This window comes from Coturnix japonica, chromosome 6 (genome assembly GCF_001577835.2).
Source record: "Coturnix japonica isolate 7356 chromosome 6, Coturnix japonica 2.1, whole genome shotgun sequence".
In the NCBI taxonomy this organism is placed as follows: Eukaryota; Metazoa; Chordata; class Aves; order Galliformes; family Phasianidae; genus Coturnix; species Coturnix japonica.
In genome coordinates this window covers 30299180-30316679 of record NC_029521.1, presented here as the reverse complement: position 1 = coordinate 30316679, position 17500 = coordinate 30299180, and the positions used below count along the sequence as shown (strand labels likewise).

At 43.7% G+C, this 17500-nt stretch overlaps 1 protein-coding gene across 1 annotated transcript in view; it reads right to left on the bottom strand.

The window, feature by feature from the left end:
* Positions 1–17500, bottom strand: part of MGMT (O-6-methylguanine-DNA methyltransferase) — a 124704-nt gene that overhangs the window by 17830 nt on the left and 89374 nt on the right. Inside the window, exon 4 of the mRNA XM_015867618.2 lies at positions 9426–9583. Within this exon, the coding sequence (XP_015723104.1) occupies positions 9426–9583 (158 nt within the window). The remainder of the gene's footprint in view (positions 1–9425; positions 9584–17500) is intronic.

Below are 17500 nucleotides of genomic sequence, written 5' to 3'. Positions count from 1 at the left end.
TCCTAATTACAGAGGGACTGAGGAAGGGCAGGTAGGACCATCTGGTTGCAGTTAAACTCCAACAGGCAGGGAGGTTCTGCAGAAGTTTCTGAAGATTTATGGTATGCTGGAACTGCCATTTTGATATTAGCAAAACTCAAAATAACATGTGAATTCAACCACACTCACACATGTTGATCAAGCACGACTTCCAATGGATGCCATAAATTCGGCTTACTAACATCAATATTTCAAACCATCCTGAACTCTGGTTCAAGGTCCCGAAATGCAAAAAACAAACAAAAAACCCCACAACACTCTTTGTAACCACCAACCAACAGCACTTCCAGCAGGAGAACACATCAAACCACAAGCAGCGGTGGTCCCCTTCAGGCAGACTAAGTGCTGGTGTGTGTCCCACACAGGTGGGCCATGCGGCACCACCATCTCTCCTGCAGTTTCTGCTGCTTCAAGAGTAATTGCCTTTTTTCTCTGTAGTTCCACTCAGAATTACTTTGATGAGGTGTTTTCACAGTTTTGTTTCTCGATGTGGCCCTAAATACCAACTCCCACATGACTCTGGATCAAGAAATCTGCACCCTCAGTTGCTTTGTGAAGATCCTGTTACCAAAGATAACCTGCCCTAGAAAATTAATGTGCTTTAATTTTGAAAGATGTAATGCAAATGTGCTCCATAATGTGAACAAAGTAAATTACAAGATCTTCAGTTGTCTGCGTAAACCATGAACAGCAATTTCTTTAGATTTCCTTAAGTTTCTTTGTAAACGGGCATGTTAAAAATAATATTCATTAAGTCGCTTAACTGTAATAAAATGAAACTATTTGCTTACTACATACAAATTAAGTCAGTATCAAAGTACTGGCTTTCTTTTTCAGTTTGTATTAAATTGCTATTGAATTATAAATATCTAATGCATGAGGCTAAACACTTACGTAGCACTTTGCAAGCACTAATTCACAAATGATGCAGCATCTTTTTTCAAGGCACATAAGAAAGCAGCAGCAATTAATTCTTTGCATTTTCTGGCTTCCACTTCGAAGTTACAGTACTTTTTTTTCCCTCTTTGCTAAGGAGCACACATTTAAGCAGTCAGCAAAACAAGTGTGAAGACATAAAGTGCAATTTCATGAAGTTACTTAGCCTCTTGACTGATAACACTGCCATCACACACAGCGCACTGCTAAATGAACTGCAATTTGAATTCCCGAGATTCAAATTATTTAAACAGACATCCTGGAAGCAAGCACGGGAGAAGTCCTATCAGTGACCCCTGATGGTTTTCCAGAGACTAGACTCCGCTAAATTAATAAGCAGCCCTAAAGTAACCACCTTTTTTGGCGGAAACCCTCGCAGAAAGAGCTAATGGGCCAAGAGGAAACGCCTCCGCAGGGCTCAGAGACCTCCTGGCTTACGTGGGGAGTACGAGGCATGTGGGGTGGGGAAATGAGTGCAGCTGCCCACTGGCTCTTAAAGAACGATTTGCTTTTCTGGAGGACCTGAAGAATATTGCAAGGATTTTAATAATTTGGTGAGTTTAACAGGTATGCATTTTCCTTATCAGACAGAGCTTATTACTGCGTATTATTATGCGTAAAGCTGCAGTATCATAAAAATACTATGTATGTCTCACAGCCTGCCACAAAAGAGGCTCTTCCCCACTTCCATGCCTTTCTGACAAACCCAATGAAATCAGCACAGACACAAACGTGTTTATACAACATTAAGGACTCACGTTAAGCTGAAAGCTAGCAGGAAATTTGACTTTCAGATTGACAAACGAAGAGGGTACATTCCTGTGTCAGCAACAAAGAACATGTTTGTTACTTCACCATTGAGAAATTGTTTGTAAATCCATACGAAATCCTGCTAGGAGACACTGTGATCCTCCTCCCTTAAAGGGTGGTCAGAGTTGAGGTCACAGCACTCTCAATCTGAATTTCAGATCTCGACTTTTGTTGGCTTTACTTTTGCCTTCCGCATTAAATATGAATGACATTCACTGAAACATTTGGAACATTAATTACAGGGAAATACACATTATTTCATCGCTGCCTCAGAACGTACAGCTTCAGTCATTGTTCACCCACGCAAAGACAATCGTGAGCTCCAAGCAAAGTGCTAAAATATAAAAGGCCACATTCATTCCCGTACTAGTCCAAGCTGCAGTACTATAAAGTACATCAAAAGGTGTTAATGGTTTCAATATTTATCTGCTGCAGGGAAGCACTCTAAAAAGAAGACAGAAAAAAAATTCTGCTAATGGCTGTGTCTCTCCATTAAAATGAAAAGCTTAATGCATCTTATAATCAGAGGACAATTTGCAAATCATTAAGAGAAATGTAAAATTCCATTAAAATACAAATCAAGAGTCCCTCACTGGACTAATAATCTTTTTGATATTATTTTGCATTTCACTATTTCTGTTCCCAATATCCAGGCACCACAAATGATCAGTTCTTGAACACGCTATTTACCACAGCCTACTTCTTTAACGAGAGACTGAGAGAAGTATAATCTGCTATTCAGAGCAGGTACTAATGAAGAATTCCATATATTCTGAAATTTAATTAAAACCCCAAAGATTTCAAATTAGATGCAATTTGAAATGCCTGGGGCAGAAATACATGCACTTGCGTGGCAAGGGTATCACGCTGAAAGTTGATACCGTAATTGGTCTTGATGTATTTTTGTGTTGCCAGGCTGAAGCACAGAACTCATAACCATATAAAAATTCTCTGTAGATTACCTGCTCATTGAAAATGCCATCACTCAGGTAGTTCTCTACTAAATTACCATGCTACTAAAATGCACAAAGTGATTCGAAGAGAAGAGTGGCACAGCTGGTCGACGCTGCCAATGAGTTATGCATGCGTCGACGCTGCCTTTTTTCTTAGTAAAATATGCTCAGTTGAATATTAAAATATAATTGGCATTCAACCTAAGTAGCTTAAACCATTTTGTTATCTTCTTTTAAACCGATTTGGCTCCTCCACAGTTATTTTCAAGGATGCGATTCACAAACTAATGACACCATCACATTCAGCTAGATTTGTACTATTTTACATTTGTCATAAATAGGAACAATTTCTACAGCCTTCTAGGGATGTCCTTTAATACTGGCTCCTCTTGAACATCAAAGACTCAATTCATGGGGAAAAAAAAAGAAAGAAAAAAAAGAGTGTGCCATTTATGTTGGTTCTTGCATATTTTATTCTGAGAAGAGCGCGGGATGCAAATTCCTAGTGAAAAGTGCATTTCTGCAGTTAAACAAGTCCCTGCTTTCCCCAGGATATATTGGTCAGCTCCAAGATTCATGAGCTCCAAAAGAAGATACAGCAAAAGATCATGTAATTGGGTCAGAAAGTGGCACTCTTAGGTCAAGCAGCAAATAGCTATGGTAGAAAATGGCTTCCTCTCAAATACACCCATCTATGTGCCCTAACATAGAGGGTGCTATAAACATCATTATATTTTTGCTTTCTGGAAAATGTTAAGAATAGCCTTTAGAAAACAGGGTGGCTGTGACAGCAGCTGTCACATTAAACACGTTACCACTGACATAGGAAACTGTCTGAGCGCATATTGATGCTATTTCCCATTGATACGTAAAACTTGGCTGAAAGCTCATCAGGCAAGATAGGGGGAATATTTTAACGAAACTATTTTCTGTTCTCTTGAGTATGCATTCTATTAAATAGGGTACAAGGGTTACATGGGCCTGCAAGCGCATCAAGTATGCAAACAACTCCAAGGAAGAAGGAATTAAACAAAACTTACTCCTCATTGGGCTGCAGTGAGAGCAGGATGCTCAGGCCTACAGGTGGTGATGACACAACTCCAGATAGAGAAAGTTCATGTTACTGTTTTTCTCCTCCTTCAGTTCCCACCTTTTTATCTACACCTCATAAGCAAGCAGTCATGGCAAAAGTTGATCCATAGAGTCAAAATATTCTTCAATATGTGTGCCTTGTATTTGATGGAGGGATGAGATACGTGACCCTAAACACACTGACTTTACAAAGAAGCATCCTACAGAGGTGGCTTTCACCATGGCCAGGCTGCAGGAAGACCTATGTGTCTCAGCATAACTGCATGCACTATATCCTAAGAATATTTTTTTCCCTCTTGTGGGAAAAGCCATAAAGGTTTTGATTGCAAAGAGGCTCCCATTCTGTTTTAAAAGAGAAACAGCATTTTGGCTGAGTTACACCATTACATTGGCTTGCTCATAGCAAAAACGATTTTTAAAACTCCTTCCTACAAAACCTTATCCAAAAATTGAAAACAAAAGTGAAAAAAAACCAAACCCACCATGGCACAATGTCTTTCCTACTCTCTTCTCTACTACCACACAGCAAACCAACACACATCTAGTAACTGGGAAGAAGAGTGAAGGTGATAACTGTCTTGTCTGATAAGAGGCAGAGGTAATTATTTGCCCCATATTCTTCAGCTGCCCATCAGCCTTGCAAGCTCCAGCCCAGCCAGAGCATTTATAGATGCTGCATATGGATTTAGGTAACTTAAGTGATGGCAGAACAGTCACTTAAAATTAAGTGCAATTTAATTGAAAAGGGAAAATAAAGTTAGAAGACATACACAGGATTGAGGAATATTAAAATTACGTAAAGCTCTGTAGAGCTTCATCTCTATAGATGCATCTCATATCCACAGGCCATCACGTTAAAAATTACAAGTTAATAAAGACAGCAGTATTGTGAAAATTTCATTCACGTTGATATTTACTGCACTGCTAACACTGGGCACATATAACTCTAAAAGTCAGAAGAAAACTCTGAAGTTGAAGATGCACTTAAAATGCCTATGGCTACTTCTGCTATGGATCCATGTTTCCTTCAGCTTAATAAAAATCTATCAGAGGTCAAATGCATCCTTTCCATTTCTCACCTGTTCTCACCCTTAATTCCCAGTGTCTCACGCTCTCCTCAAGGCTGCAATTCACCAAAACATGACACTACATGTTACTGTCCATTACACAAAATGCTCACAGCCACCAGGCGGTGACCTCAGGATGGACAGTGGGTATCTGTCAGGCTGCCCTGGTGCCTGACATCCCCGAGCACCTTCCTCCTGTTCAGGCATTTTTTTTGCTGTGGTTTCTCCTCACTGTGCCTTGGAAGCCTCAGCCCTACATCCTCTGCTTCTGGGGTTCTTAAAAAGGAGTTTGCTCACTCTCATGACTTAAAGAACTACTTTTTAACTAGTCACATCTTTTCTTGTTGTATTGGAGTACTGAACTGCTGTCCCATTAACCCCTAAGCTTAACTAGGTAGTATCTCAATGAGGTCAATGGTTGTTACAGCTGTTTATTAGTTTCAACATAAAGCAAAGGAAAAGAGACCTGTGTTGGTCTTCATACAAATGTTTTTTCTTATTTTAGTAAGTTTTACATACTGAAATACTATTTGGTTAAACTGCATGAGAGAGAAAAAATTTCTCTTAGGATACACTGCACACTAATAGGATACACTATGCACGGTATTAAAGGTAAGCAATGCAGCCTCTAAAAGGTACTTCTTTCTAACGTAGGCACTCAGGACATGTTGGGTCTGATGTCTCAGAAGTCAACCACAGCAACAGCCCCACTGTTTTCAGAAAACTTGCATGTCATTTGAGCATTTCAAGCACAGAAAGGAAGGGAACACTTTGCTCTTTGCTGAGTTACAGACAGAATGCAGAATATCTGCTTCTTTCTCTTCGGTTTGTGGTTGTTTTTTTTTTAATCTTAATTTGGTGCATACTTTTCCTAATAGTTTAGGATGTGCAAAAGCAAAGAAACAAAGAAGTGCTCCCACTGGCAGGGAGGTGAAGGAGCAGCGAGATGCTGTCAGTGGGAGGGTTTTCTGTCCAGGTTCTTTCTGAAGGGAGCGATCCTACAAGCACACCAGACCAGTCACAGGAGCGTGGCTCTCCTATCAGCTGGAGGACAAAGTCCCATCCCACAGTGGTGCCCTGAAGCTCAGATGGCAAGGCATTCCTTTAGTGGGGAAGCAGCATTTCACAGCTTGCTTCGCCACCCTTAGCGGTGCCTGCGCCAGGCTCGCTGTCTGCCGTGCTGTAATTCTCCTTTCTGAGAGAGGGGGCTCCCAGGAAATCACAGGGTAATTATTGATTACAGGCCTGGGCACGGTGCGAAGTCATCTTGAAGGGGGAATGGAGGCACCGCCGCTGTCTTTGAAGACTCTGCTCCCATTATGTATGAGGTGTTTCATCAATATCCCTTCTTGGATGAATAACATGCATTATACACGGGAAATTTCAGCTGCTAAGCTGGCTTGCAAAACTCACCTCCCTGGCCTCCATCCTCATATTGCTCCTGCTCTGGCTTTCTGCACTGCTTTTTCTGCCCTTAATTGCAGGCAGAGGACCAAGGTCCTCCTCCCTTGCATGGACATGGAAACATACAGCTTATGTGCAAGCAGGTGCACAAGCTGGACATCCAGAAAACACCTCCACCTCAGGCCCATACCTGCAGCACAGGTATGGGTAACACAGGTAACACAGAACCACAGCTCTGCAAAGCAAAAGGAGCTCATCCAGCAGTGAGGGCAGCTGGGCACGGCGTGGCATGCAAAGAGCAGAGCCCCAGGGCTGCTGCTTGTCACAGGGCAAAGGGAAACTCTTGTGTGTGTCCAATTTCCTCTGCTCTTGTTGCTCTAATAAGCCATCTGGTCTGTAAACACGGCACTGCTCCCTGCTGCAGTACCCGGTGCTGCGACGCTCGCCGTGGTCTCGAGCAGCAGGTTTGTAAGGCACAAATAAGGAGAAGCCAGGAAATTCATGATTGGCCAATTTAGCATTTCCTTTACCATTTCAAGAAGTCACAAATCAAACAACTCATGCATAGGCTTCGAAACAGTAACAAGGTCCGTTGTTCTTCATCATACACAGCGGGCACTAATGGCCATGGTACATTAAGAACAATTAATCACTCTCCATGATAAACGTGCAGAGATTTGCCAGAGGTGTAGCACCTTGAAGTCACTATGCAGAGAATTGGGACATATCTCCTTTTTCCTATGCTGCTGAAATCTGACATTGAGCACCAGACCAACCATTGGAAAATCCAGCTTTCAATTAGATTAAAAAAACACAACAAAACAAAACCAAATCCACGCTGCCAACAGCAAAGGAACCAGCTGCATTTGCTGGGAGCAGCCAGCTGGTGCATCAACAGCTTCTGCAGGTGTGGAGGAGGCAGCGCTCAGCTCCCAGGCTGTGCTGCAGCACTGGTGCTTCAGAGTCAAACTTAGCCCTGATGGATTACGAGGAGGAACACTTCGCTCTGTGTTTGCAGTGCTCTAACATGCCTTTCCCCTTTTTAAAGAGCTGAAGGCGTTTTGGGAAAGCAAGGACACGAGATGAGCATCTGGAGCCAGAATTCAGGCTGCTGGGGCAGCAGTAACGCATACATGCATGAAAGCTGAGTTATGGCAGCATGATGACAGCACTGCTCTATGTCTGCAGCACAACAACTATGGGAAGGGGCTCAGAGGAAGAAAAGCACACAGTGGGATCATTGCTTTGGCCAACGACCACCTGCAGGAGTGCTCCTGGACCTTCTGAATTCACCAGTCTCTCTTCTGCTACCACTAAGTTAATTGTTAATGTATTTATCTACGTTATCTATCTCTACCTAAGGAGCTGTGCCTTAACACTTGGCACAAAAGTAAGTGCAGGAAAGCAATCACTTATTGCGAAGTGCTTCATCCTGAAAGCACTTCATATTTTTAAGAGTCCTCTTGTAAACACGTTCAGCTGTAAGAAAAGCAGAACTCCTACTGTCCTCAGACACTGAAAAAACAATACAGTTTGAACAGAGCACTGACTAAGAAGAAAGAAAATAGCCAAGCATCAGTCCTTATCACAAAGGCACTGCTGATGGAACTCGTGTCACCCAGGGTCACAGCACAGCACTGCAGGTGGCTGCAGCCCCAGGCTGTGACACGGTACAAGGGCTGTGGATGGGCAGAGATACATGAGGAGAGAAGCCTTCCTGGTGGCGGGTCCTCATGCTTATGTTTACTCTGCATTTTTAAGTGCCTGGAGAAATGAACAGGCACTTTCAAATGTAAATGTGGAAGAAGTAAATAAATACTAAATCCTTAGCTTAGCAGTACTGCAACTCTCACTTGCAGACATACTGAAATGTGCAATTTAAACCATGATGATGCAGCTTTCAACCTGTGTTTCTACTAAATAATGTTAGAACAGCTTCTTCAAGGTTTGACACGCATTGCCATATTCCTTCCTGTATCGTTTTCATCCACAGTATGAAAGAAAGAAAAAGCAAGAGGGAACACCCAAATGGTACAAACACTCACAGGAGTGCAACACTCAAAACATTTAAGTTTAAATGTTAAACTCAGCCCATACCTCGTAATCTGAGTCCAAAAGACGTCACATTGAGCTGCTTTCTTAAAGTGAAATAATCCATATAGGAGTTCACCATTAAAATAAAGGTACTCTGCAGATTTCATACGATTTATGACTCGCGCCCTTAGAAAACGAGTCTGATGATCTGCATAACAACAGAACAACTGCATTTTGGTTTTGTTCTGCTCCTTGCAGCTGCCATCAGATATTTAGGAATGAGAAAGAGCAGCAGCAAGAAGAAACCTATTATTTATAAGAATTTGAATAAAGCCAGCAATTAGCAGCAGACACAGCTGAGTTTTGCAAATGTGTGCCTGTAAGAACAGCTGCTCCTTTCCACACGTAAAATTGGCCATCTTTTTACCAATATATTCCTCCTACAATTTCAAATACAAACCTATGCACCCTAGGTACAAAGTGCCTTCCGCTTAGAACCACACAGAAGAAGTGTATGTATAACTTGGGGTTCGTGTGAAAAACACAGCTATCCTACCTTTGATAGCACAGGAGATATAAGCCCCTTTTTGGTGATGTGTTATAATGAAATCCGATCAATTAAGAATAGATATTAGACAGTGAGCACTGAATTCACTGGGAAATGATTCCATTCATGGATGGACAAGAAGCCACTGCAAAAAACAGACTTCAGTGTTTGTTGTTGTTGCTTTTCTTTCACTTCTGTTCTGATGATTTTAATCCTGTGGCTTATCTCATTTCATGTGATTGATTCCTGTCACAAGGCCTTCAGAAAAACACACCAGTGAATGAGGAATGACAAGGAGGAGCTTTTCTCAGGTCATGTTTCCCTCTAAATACACCACCATCCTACCTACTTTATAACAGCACTTGTTTGACATCTACACGTGTCCAAACTGGGTAACACAGATGCACAGAGATGTGGGTAACCCATCCCTGGAGGTGTCCATACCTATGGATGCATTGCTGGGGGCAGCCAGCCCATAGGCTGTGTGTGTGTTCCCAAACGAACCCTCTGTGATTCTGCAGCTACCACGAGCCAGGCACTGACCTTGCAGCAGCATGGGGTGGTGGAAGGGTGGCAGGGGCAGCTGCTTTGTCCTGCTGGGCTCACAGAAGTAGGCGCTCAGCCAGGCTGCACACTGCTGCAGCGGCTCCGGCATGGAGGTCACATTGCCACGCAGCTCACAGCACACCGGAGCCTCCGTCCTGTGGGCAGAGATGTCAGGCTGTCAATGACGAAAGCAAACATTCATACTCTTAATGATCTCAAAAACATCTGATCCCGAGGCAAAGACTCCAAAGCTTTCTTTTTCTCTGTTGAAAGCAAGGAGAGTCATCAGAACAGTAACACAACTTCACCCACAGCACAGAATCATAGAGTCACAAGGTTGGAAAGAACCTACAAGATCATCTAGTCCAACCGTCCTCCCATTACCATCGTTACCACATCACCTCTTGATCTGCCATGGTGATGTGAAGTTGTTCAGACCTGCTGTAAGAAAATAAAGAATGGGTGAGAAGGAAAGACCACACTTAACTGGGAAATCTCAGGGAGCAATAGAAGGAAACCACCCCAGCCTGGTGGAAGACAAATCCTGGGTCTCCGTGGGGTTGGAGAGAGGTTCCTCCATGCACCCACGGGCACAGCACAGCCTCCAGAGCCCTCCTGGGGAAGGAAGAAGAGGAAGCAGCTTTCTGCAGAGCCAGCGCTTTCCTCTTCCGCCACTCCTTCCAGCGACGTTGGCAGGTTTCTGCTTTCCTCCTCTTATTGAATTGGAAGGAAGCAATTGAGAACTCATTTGATTTTCAATGGCAGCTCATGCTTTCAGGATGCTGAAGAGCAAAGCAAACGAACAGAAAGCACCCGCAAATGAAAATGTCCTTTTTCTCCAGCTGCTTTTTTCTTCTTTTTCTACAGAAGTGCAATGCCTGTATGAGAGCATGGAGAACATGAGCACCACATCTGCAGACATTCCAGCCCTGTTCTGAGCTGTAAGCCCTGGGTTAGGCACAGCAGTGGCAGGGAGGAGATCACGGTGCTCTCCTGCCTCTCTATGAGACCACTCAGAACCACATGGACTGTATTCAGCACATCTGTAACCAAACAGCCCAGGAGCATGAAACCACCTGGAGAGCAATATGGAGACAACACCAAGAGCAGCTGCCAGACCAGCAAGCCCTGCCAGCAGCCTTGTACCTGGATCTGACAAACCTCAGCTACACCATCCTGATGCATCCTGATACTGCAGCTTTTCTTTTCCCCCAGCTGGAAATGCATCTGGAGCCCCAAACAAGTTCTGCTGGTGAAACTCAACAAAACAGTGTGCTGCAATTGGTTGGATGTGTCACAAAGGGGTAGAAATGAGAGAAAACTGCAGAAATAGCAGAATACATGAGGGACAGCAAGAGAAAACCACAGCAATTCTGCCATAGAGTTGTGGGGAAAATGTAAAATCAACTCACTGCTATGCTCGAGATGTATCACAATGGAGAGGAAATCCTTTCTCAGTTACCTCCTAGCAGAAAGCCTGAGAAAATGAACTGCATCGTGTACCAGTAATGGCATAAAAGACACCAGGCCTGCTTTTGCCACAAGGCACCTTTACAAAAAGACCCAATGCCTTCAGATGCTTCATCCACAAAAGCCGACGGAGCCGAGCACACCAGGACAGCCGTGTAATCAGGCAGCCACCCGGCCCTGCCTCCGGATAGCACAAATGATGTGCAGGCAGGAGCTGTCCCGGGGTTACTCTCGGAAGCAGAACTCTCGCTTGTCTGCTGTGTGATCAAACGGCCCTGCAATTTTCCCCCAGCCCCAATTCGTTTTCTGATTAATTGTTAACCACTGAAGGCCACGTAATTACTGATTAGAAAGTGGCAGAGAAGAAGGGGGACACGGAGGCGGACAATTAAAATTCTCCAGCAGTAGAAGAATATGACAAGTTGATGGCTTGGAGTGGAGGAAAAAGGGAAAGGAAGAACCAGCTTTGGATCTAGTTTGCTTGAAATTAAGTGCAGTCCTCCATCCCCTTCCATTATCAATTTGCTTTATGAAACCGATCTCTACTTTATGTTTCTTTGCTTCTTAGTAATCTCTTTTCTAGGAAAACAAACAAACAAAAACACAGGTGTGAGAATCACAGAACCATAGAACAGCCTGGGCTGCAAAGGCCCACAGTGCTCATCCAGCTCCAACCCCCTGCTGTGTGCAGGGTCACCAACCAGCAGCCCAGGCTGCCCAGAGCCACATCCAGCCTGGACAATCTGTGTATAAACATTCCCAGATGAATATGTGCATGACACAGACCTCAAGCCAAGCTCCCAGCACCAAGGATCATCAGTGATTCCGCACACGCACGATGCTCAGCAGAATAGGGCTCAGTTTTACTGTGGATTGTTAGAGCTACGACAATATCATAACTACAGAATATAATAATGCCTCTGAAATCTCCAAGAGAAGTTGGGAGACTTTTCTGCTCCATTTATCCAGAAGAGCATAGAAAGCACTCAGCACTACAGCAACCTTATGGTTTTCACATCATCTTGCTTCACATACTCGGGAGCCTGGAAATGATTTGGGCTATAATACTGCTGTAAAAGCAAAGGAATACATCCCCTCATGGCTCTGCAGCAGCAGCCCACGAGCTGTGCCTGCTTGCCTGCAGCACTGCAGCCTGCAAGGCCTGCCCATGCCCTGCTTCAAGCAGGAGCCATCAGCCCCCATCACTGCCATTATCCCATCATTTTGCCATCTCCACACCTCTGATTTCTGCTTACTGCCACAAGTCATGAAAACCAAAGCTCTTGTGATGCCCCATCTGCAGTGCTGCTTCCAGGCCTGGGGCCCCCAGCACAGGAAGGACATGAAGTGGGTCCAGAGGTGGGTGCTAAGATGCTCAGAGGGCTGGAGCAGCTCTCCTCTCCAAGTATGCAAGTATGGTGTCCAAGTATTGCCTGTCCTGTAGGATACAAAGTTGATTCACCAACATACATGCTGAGAAGTTCTCTGTGGCAGAAGTGTGAAAACACTTTATCTTATTTTGCTTGGTTAGAAACACTAACAACCACTCCTGAGACTGGACAGCACTAACAAAGAAAAAGACAGAACATCATTAATGCAAAGGCACCTCCTAGCAGCCCTACTCCCCTCCTGCTCCTCCTCCTCCTCCTGAAGTTGCATGGCAGAACTCCTTCTGCAAACTGCCTCGTCATTAAAAATTCAACTTAAAACACCAGCTGCCTCTAAAAGCCTTTTCTGAGGCTTCAAAGCCACACTTTGGTCCGACTAAACCACATGTACATTTCAAAAACCAAGGCTAAAGAGGTTACGGGAAAGTGTTCTCCCTCTGCTCAGCATTCGGTTTCCTTCTCAACACCCCATTCCACCCATGAATCATGATTGGCTGCTGCTGGGTGCTACCTGGAGTCTCACTATGGCCCCATTCCTGGTTTATTTTTACCTGGTCACTGAGTAATTGTTGCTTTTTGAAGTTGGTTGTTTTCACGCAGCTGAGATCTGCCCTGTGAGGTTCCTGTCCCAGCCATTCCCTTCCATGCCTTAGGAGTTTGCAAAGAAATAAAGCAAAACACAGCTTTAGCAAAAGAGGAGAAACTCAGCAACGTCACCTGTTTCACTTTAGCAGACTCCTTCCAAACCATTTGCCAAGACTTGGAAGTATCTAACATGCTTCCAAACCGATGGTGTAAGCAGCAAATTGGCTTCAGTATCGTTCTCAATAGCTGATCTGTCAGGAAAGCCAGAGCAATGCTGTGTCTCATACTGAAGAGCCTCAGTGGGCAGCCACCTCCTACATTGCTGGGATTCTAATCATTCCTTTTATTTCTGAGCATCTTTTTGCCTTCGTCAGCTCTTAGTAGCACGTAAGTAAAACATTACAAGATGTACCTCGAGTCGTGTGAATTACAATAAGGAAAATATGTCCTAATGGCTCTGCTGGCAGTTTCCTGAAGGGAAAGCTAGGAAAATGCTATGACAGTGTTGTATCAGCACCTGCTACATATGCATGCAGGTATTTGTGTATCTATATAAACAAAAGTTATGTACCCAATTGCTGGGTTGAACACAGCAGATGATGCGAGCCCTGTAGCCTCCTACATCTGAATGCTTTATCCATTGATGCCCACCTCACCCTCTAGTGGTTTGCCTAAGAAGTCTGTGGAGTGCTACAGATGCTGAGCTAATGAAGATCCCCCTTTATTTCAATTCATTTTAAATACAAAACAAAAAAAGCTCCCCAACTAACACAGAAATTGCAGCTCCCTGTGCAGACAGACTGCACTCAGCAAAGGGCCACCGGCACAGACGGGCAGGCTCGGATAATTGCATTATTATATTACTATAACTACAACACTTCCACTCAGAGAACAGCAGGGATAAAGACCTAAAATAAACAGAAAATAAGAAATGGGAAAAAGACATGGAGCGCCTGGTTTTACCCAATCTCCTATCACAGAAATCTGGGTATAGTAAAATCTAAATGTATTGGTCCCAATAATGAGAGTTTTGGCTCTAGAAATTTGTAACCACACGTATAGGGCAGCACAACACCCAGCATCCCCAGTCCGAGGAGGAGCTGCAGGTTGAGGTAAATAGGAAGGATTACTGCCAGCGGGACCTGCGTATTCTTACACTGCATTGGTCATAGGAATTCTTAGTGACATCACAAAGGTCCAAAAATTATCAAGATACGCCGAATAAGAATGAAGAATGCTCTGCTAGGAATGCATTGATAAAAAGAGGGGACAGAGGGAAGAAACACAACTGCAAAAAGAAAAAACACCTACAAAACACAACCAAACCCAACAACACACATTTCCATCTCGATTAGTGATGTTACCAAATTAATTTTTTCTTTCTTCAAAAATCCCCCAAAACAATAACAACAAATGAAAAGAGATTACAGAAACCTTCCCCAAGCAGTAAGACCATGAGAGACCTTGGGGTCTGCTGGACTGACCTGTTTGGAGCCAGGGGGACCAGAACTCAGCCACTGCCCCAGCAGCCATTGAGGCCCAAAGCAGGCAGGCACCTCCTGAGCATGCAACTCATGGAGCTGACATCAGAGAAGGAATTCTCTGCTATAATTCCATGAATCCATCAATCTGCCCATAGCTGGAGAGGAAAACCTTTCTGTAAATACTGCCCACTTAGAGCAGAACTCTGCCATCACCTCGGGGAACAGTTCTGGATGGAGATGTAAGATCACCCAGAGAGTCATGAACCCATTGTCCTGAGTCACTCTGCAGACCCCCAGAAGCTGAGCAGTAGCTCTTCTGCCAGTAAATACACACGAGTGGCACATATAATTTAAAAGTTTAGGTATTTCCCAGCTTTTTTCAATAGCATTTCCTTACTTCATTTTGCAAATGAGTGAAGCTGACTTCACAGGTTGGCCTCGTGCATATGAAGCCAACAGGAATCAGGACCTGCACAAAGATCTGCTGTGCCTGAAAAGCAAAGGCTGCCCCACCGTGCTCCTCAGACCCACACATCACTGCAGGAGCAATGTGGACTGTTGTCTTCCCAAACTGCTTTTTCCAAAGAGGAATAGCTGATGTGTTACTTCCTAAATGTGAGGATCGCTAAGAACAGGAACATGAAAATGAGGCTGAGCTATGCCTGTTCTTTATGGAACACACATACATTCAGCAGCAACTTTCAATGAAGCCTTCGTTGCGGAAACAAATAAAAATGTATTTTATCAACATCTGAACGTCATTTAAATAGCCTTTCTTTGATAGATGAAGACTAAAGCCACCCCAAAACTGTGGATGGATTATCTGGTCTCTAATGATTCCAAAACAATTACAGGATGCAGAGCAATCTCGTTAAATTTTATTCAAAAGCTTACTACGCTCGTGTTTTCTCTTATTTTTCTATCAATGAAACCCATGAGGTTTAAGAACAATTCATTATGTATGAGACCCAACTTACAGTGCTTGACTGTTGATTAATAGGAAAGTTTGCTGTATGTACATTTGCAACATTAGATGCATACAATATGCTAACTTATTCTTCCACTGAAGCTAATTATTTACAAAAATGACTACTTGAGACTACAATTTATTAAATGCATGCATCCAGTCTCAATTTGGCCCCAAAAGACAGCCTGGAATGAAGATCTTTTACTTGATGTGACAACTTCTAGAAACAGTGTTATTAATATTGTAAATGTGGCAAATAAAGAGTTCAAATAGCCATATGCCTGCGTTGCATTTTCCCCCCACAGCCGAGTGAGCGAACAAAGCAGCCTTTTAAAGCTCGAAATTCATAGGGAAGCACATCCTGACGTGGTTTAATTTAGACTCTTATCACTGGAGTGCCTGTACGACAGTAGGCACAGATTGAAAGAAAGAGGAGAGCTGCAAGGAGCTGAAAACACCCCACAGTTCATGTCAGAATGCCCCAACCACGCTGCCTTGTAAGACCTACCGAGAAGAAATCAGAGCGTTTATGGAAGAGATTAAGAACTTTACACTTATTAAGACCTACTCTTTTCCATACAACCTTTGCAACCTTTTCTCCATTCTACTTTTTAGCATATTATTAAGGATAGAAACTCTCCTGGATACATTTCATCCCCAGGAAGCAGCACAAATCTCAACCATACAGATGTACCTCTTGAGTAGAACACACAGACACTCAAACAGATCAGTCTTCTGCAGTTAATGATGCCATGTGTAGGGACCACATGGAGGTTGCCAAGGAAGGCAGTGCCCATGGCCAGCTGTGATGCTCAGGAAGATGCTGTCTGCTTTATTCTGTGCTCTCAGTGCATACCAGCAAACACTTTAAAGAAGGCAGTGGGACTCCTGTCTTCACATGCCAAGATAAGGAAAATCAATGTCAATGCCCCAAAGACTCAAGTGATAGCACTGTAGGTCATTAAATGCTACTCACTGCCCTGTACCATTAAAGTTTTGATTGGAATCCTATATAGAGAGACACAGATTTCAAACAAGATCTTGCCCTGGAACACAGCACTGTAAGACCGTGGAGGAAACAAAACAATCAGCGAGAGGTGGACTTCTCCGGGAGCACAAGGAGCAGGTTCAAGGAAGACAACACTGTGTGGTCTTGGCTTATTTTTTCCTGAGCATATTTAGCGTGTTTCCAGAGAAGCATTCCTCATTATGGACAAAGAGCCCTGTTAAAACAATGGCAAAGTGCAAAGACAACCACTAAAAACCACGACGGTGTGGTCCATCACCCACAGTGGGTCACCCACTCAAGTACTGCTTCCTTCTTTCTTCCAGGCAAATAATTTCCGGCCTAATTCTTGTTATCTCCAGTTTTCAAATGACTAAACTATTATCAAATGAACAGCTTCCAATGGCCCAGCAGCTTGGCCATACCTGCAGAACCAAAACATTCCTTATATCAGAGTAGCTTCTTCATCCATAATTCTGTTTCAAATCAATGGGGTCGGGGCAGAACAACCAGATTTGTCTGAAAAAAGAAAGAAGTCCAGCAGCTATTTCATGGGAAACACAGTAAGGCAAGAAGCAAATAGTCAGCAAAGCTGCAAGAGGCAGCAGGCTCTCACCCGAGATGTTAGGCAACATTAAGCATAGGTGATATCATCAGTTCTATCTATAATTAGGTTAAAAGAAAGTCAGTTAATTTTAGCGCTTACAAGAAATTGTTACAAAACAGGTTTTTCTTATATAAAAGAATTCTCCCTTCAGGCTTCCAGGGTGGGTTTTATCGCAGGCAATTAGCAATGCTGGGGATGGCTGCAGGGACTGCACGCTGCCATGGTGCTCCCATGCAACTCCAGCATGCGCTGCTGCAGAGCACTGGGCCCAGACCTGCAATGCACATGGGGAAACAGGAAGAAGGAAAGTCATGGCTGAATTAGTGCAACTGGACTCTGTCTTCAGATGTGTGCTAAGGCATGAATTCAAGATGAGAGTGAGCACCAAGAATGATAATCAACAGCACCTGCAGGCAGACCATCCTTTTAAAATGGATTAAAATACAGATGAATTATGGAATCATAGAATGGCCTGTGTTGCAAAGGCCCACAGTGCTCATCCAGCTCCAACCCCCTGCTGTGTGCAGGGTCACCAACCAGCAGCCCAGGCTGCCCAGAGCCACAT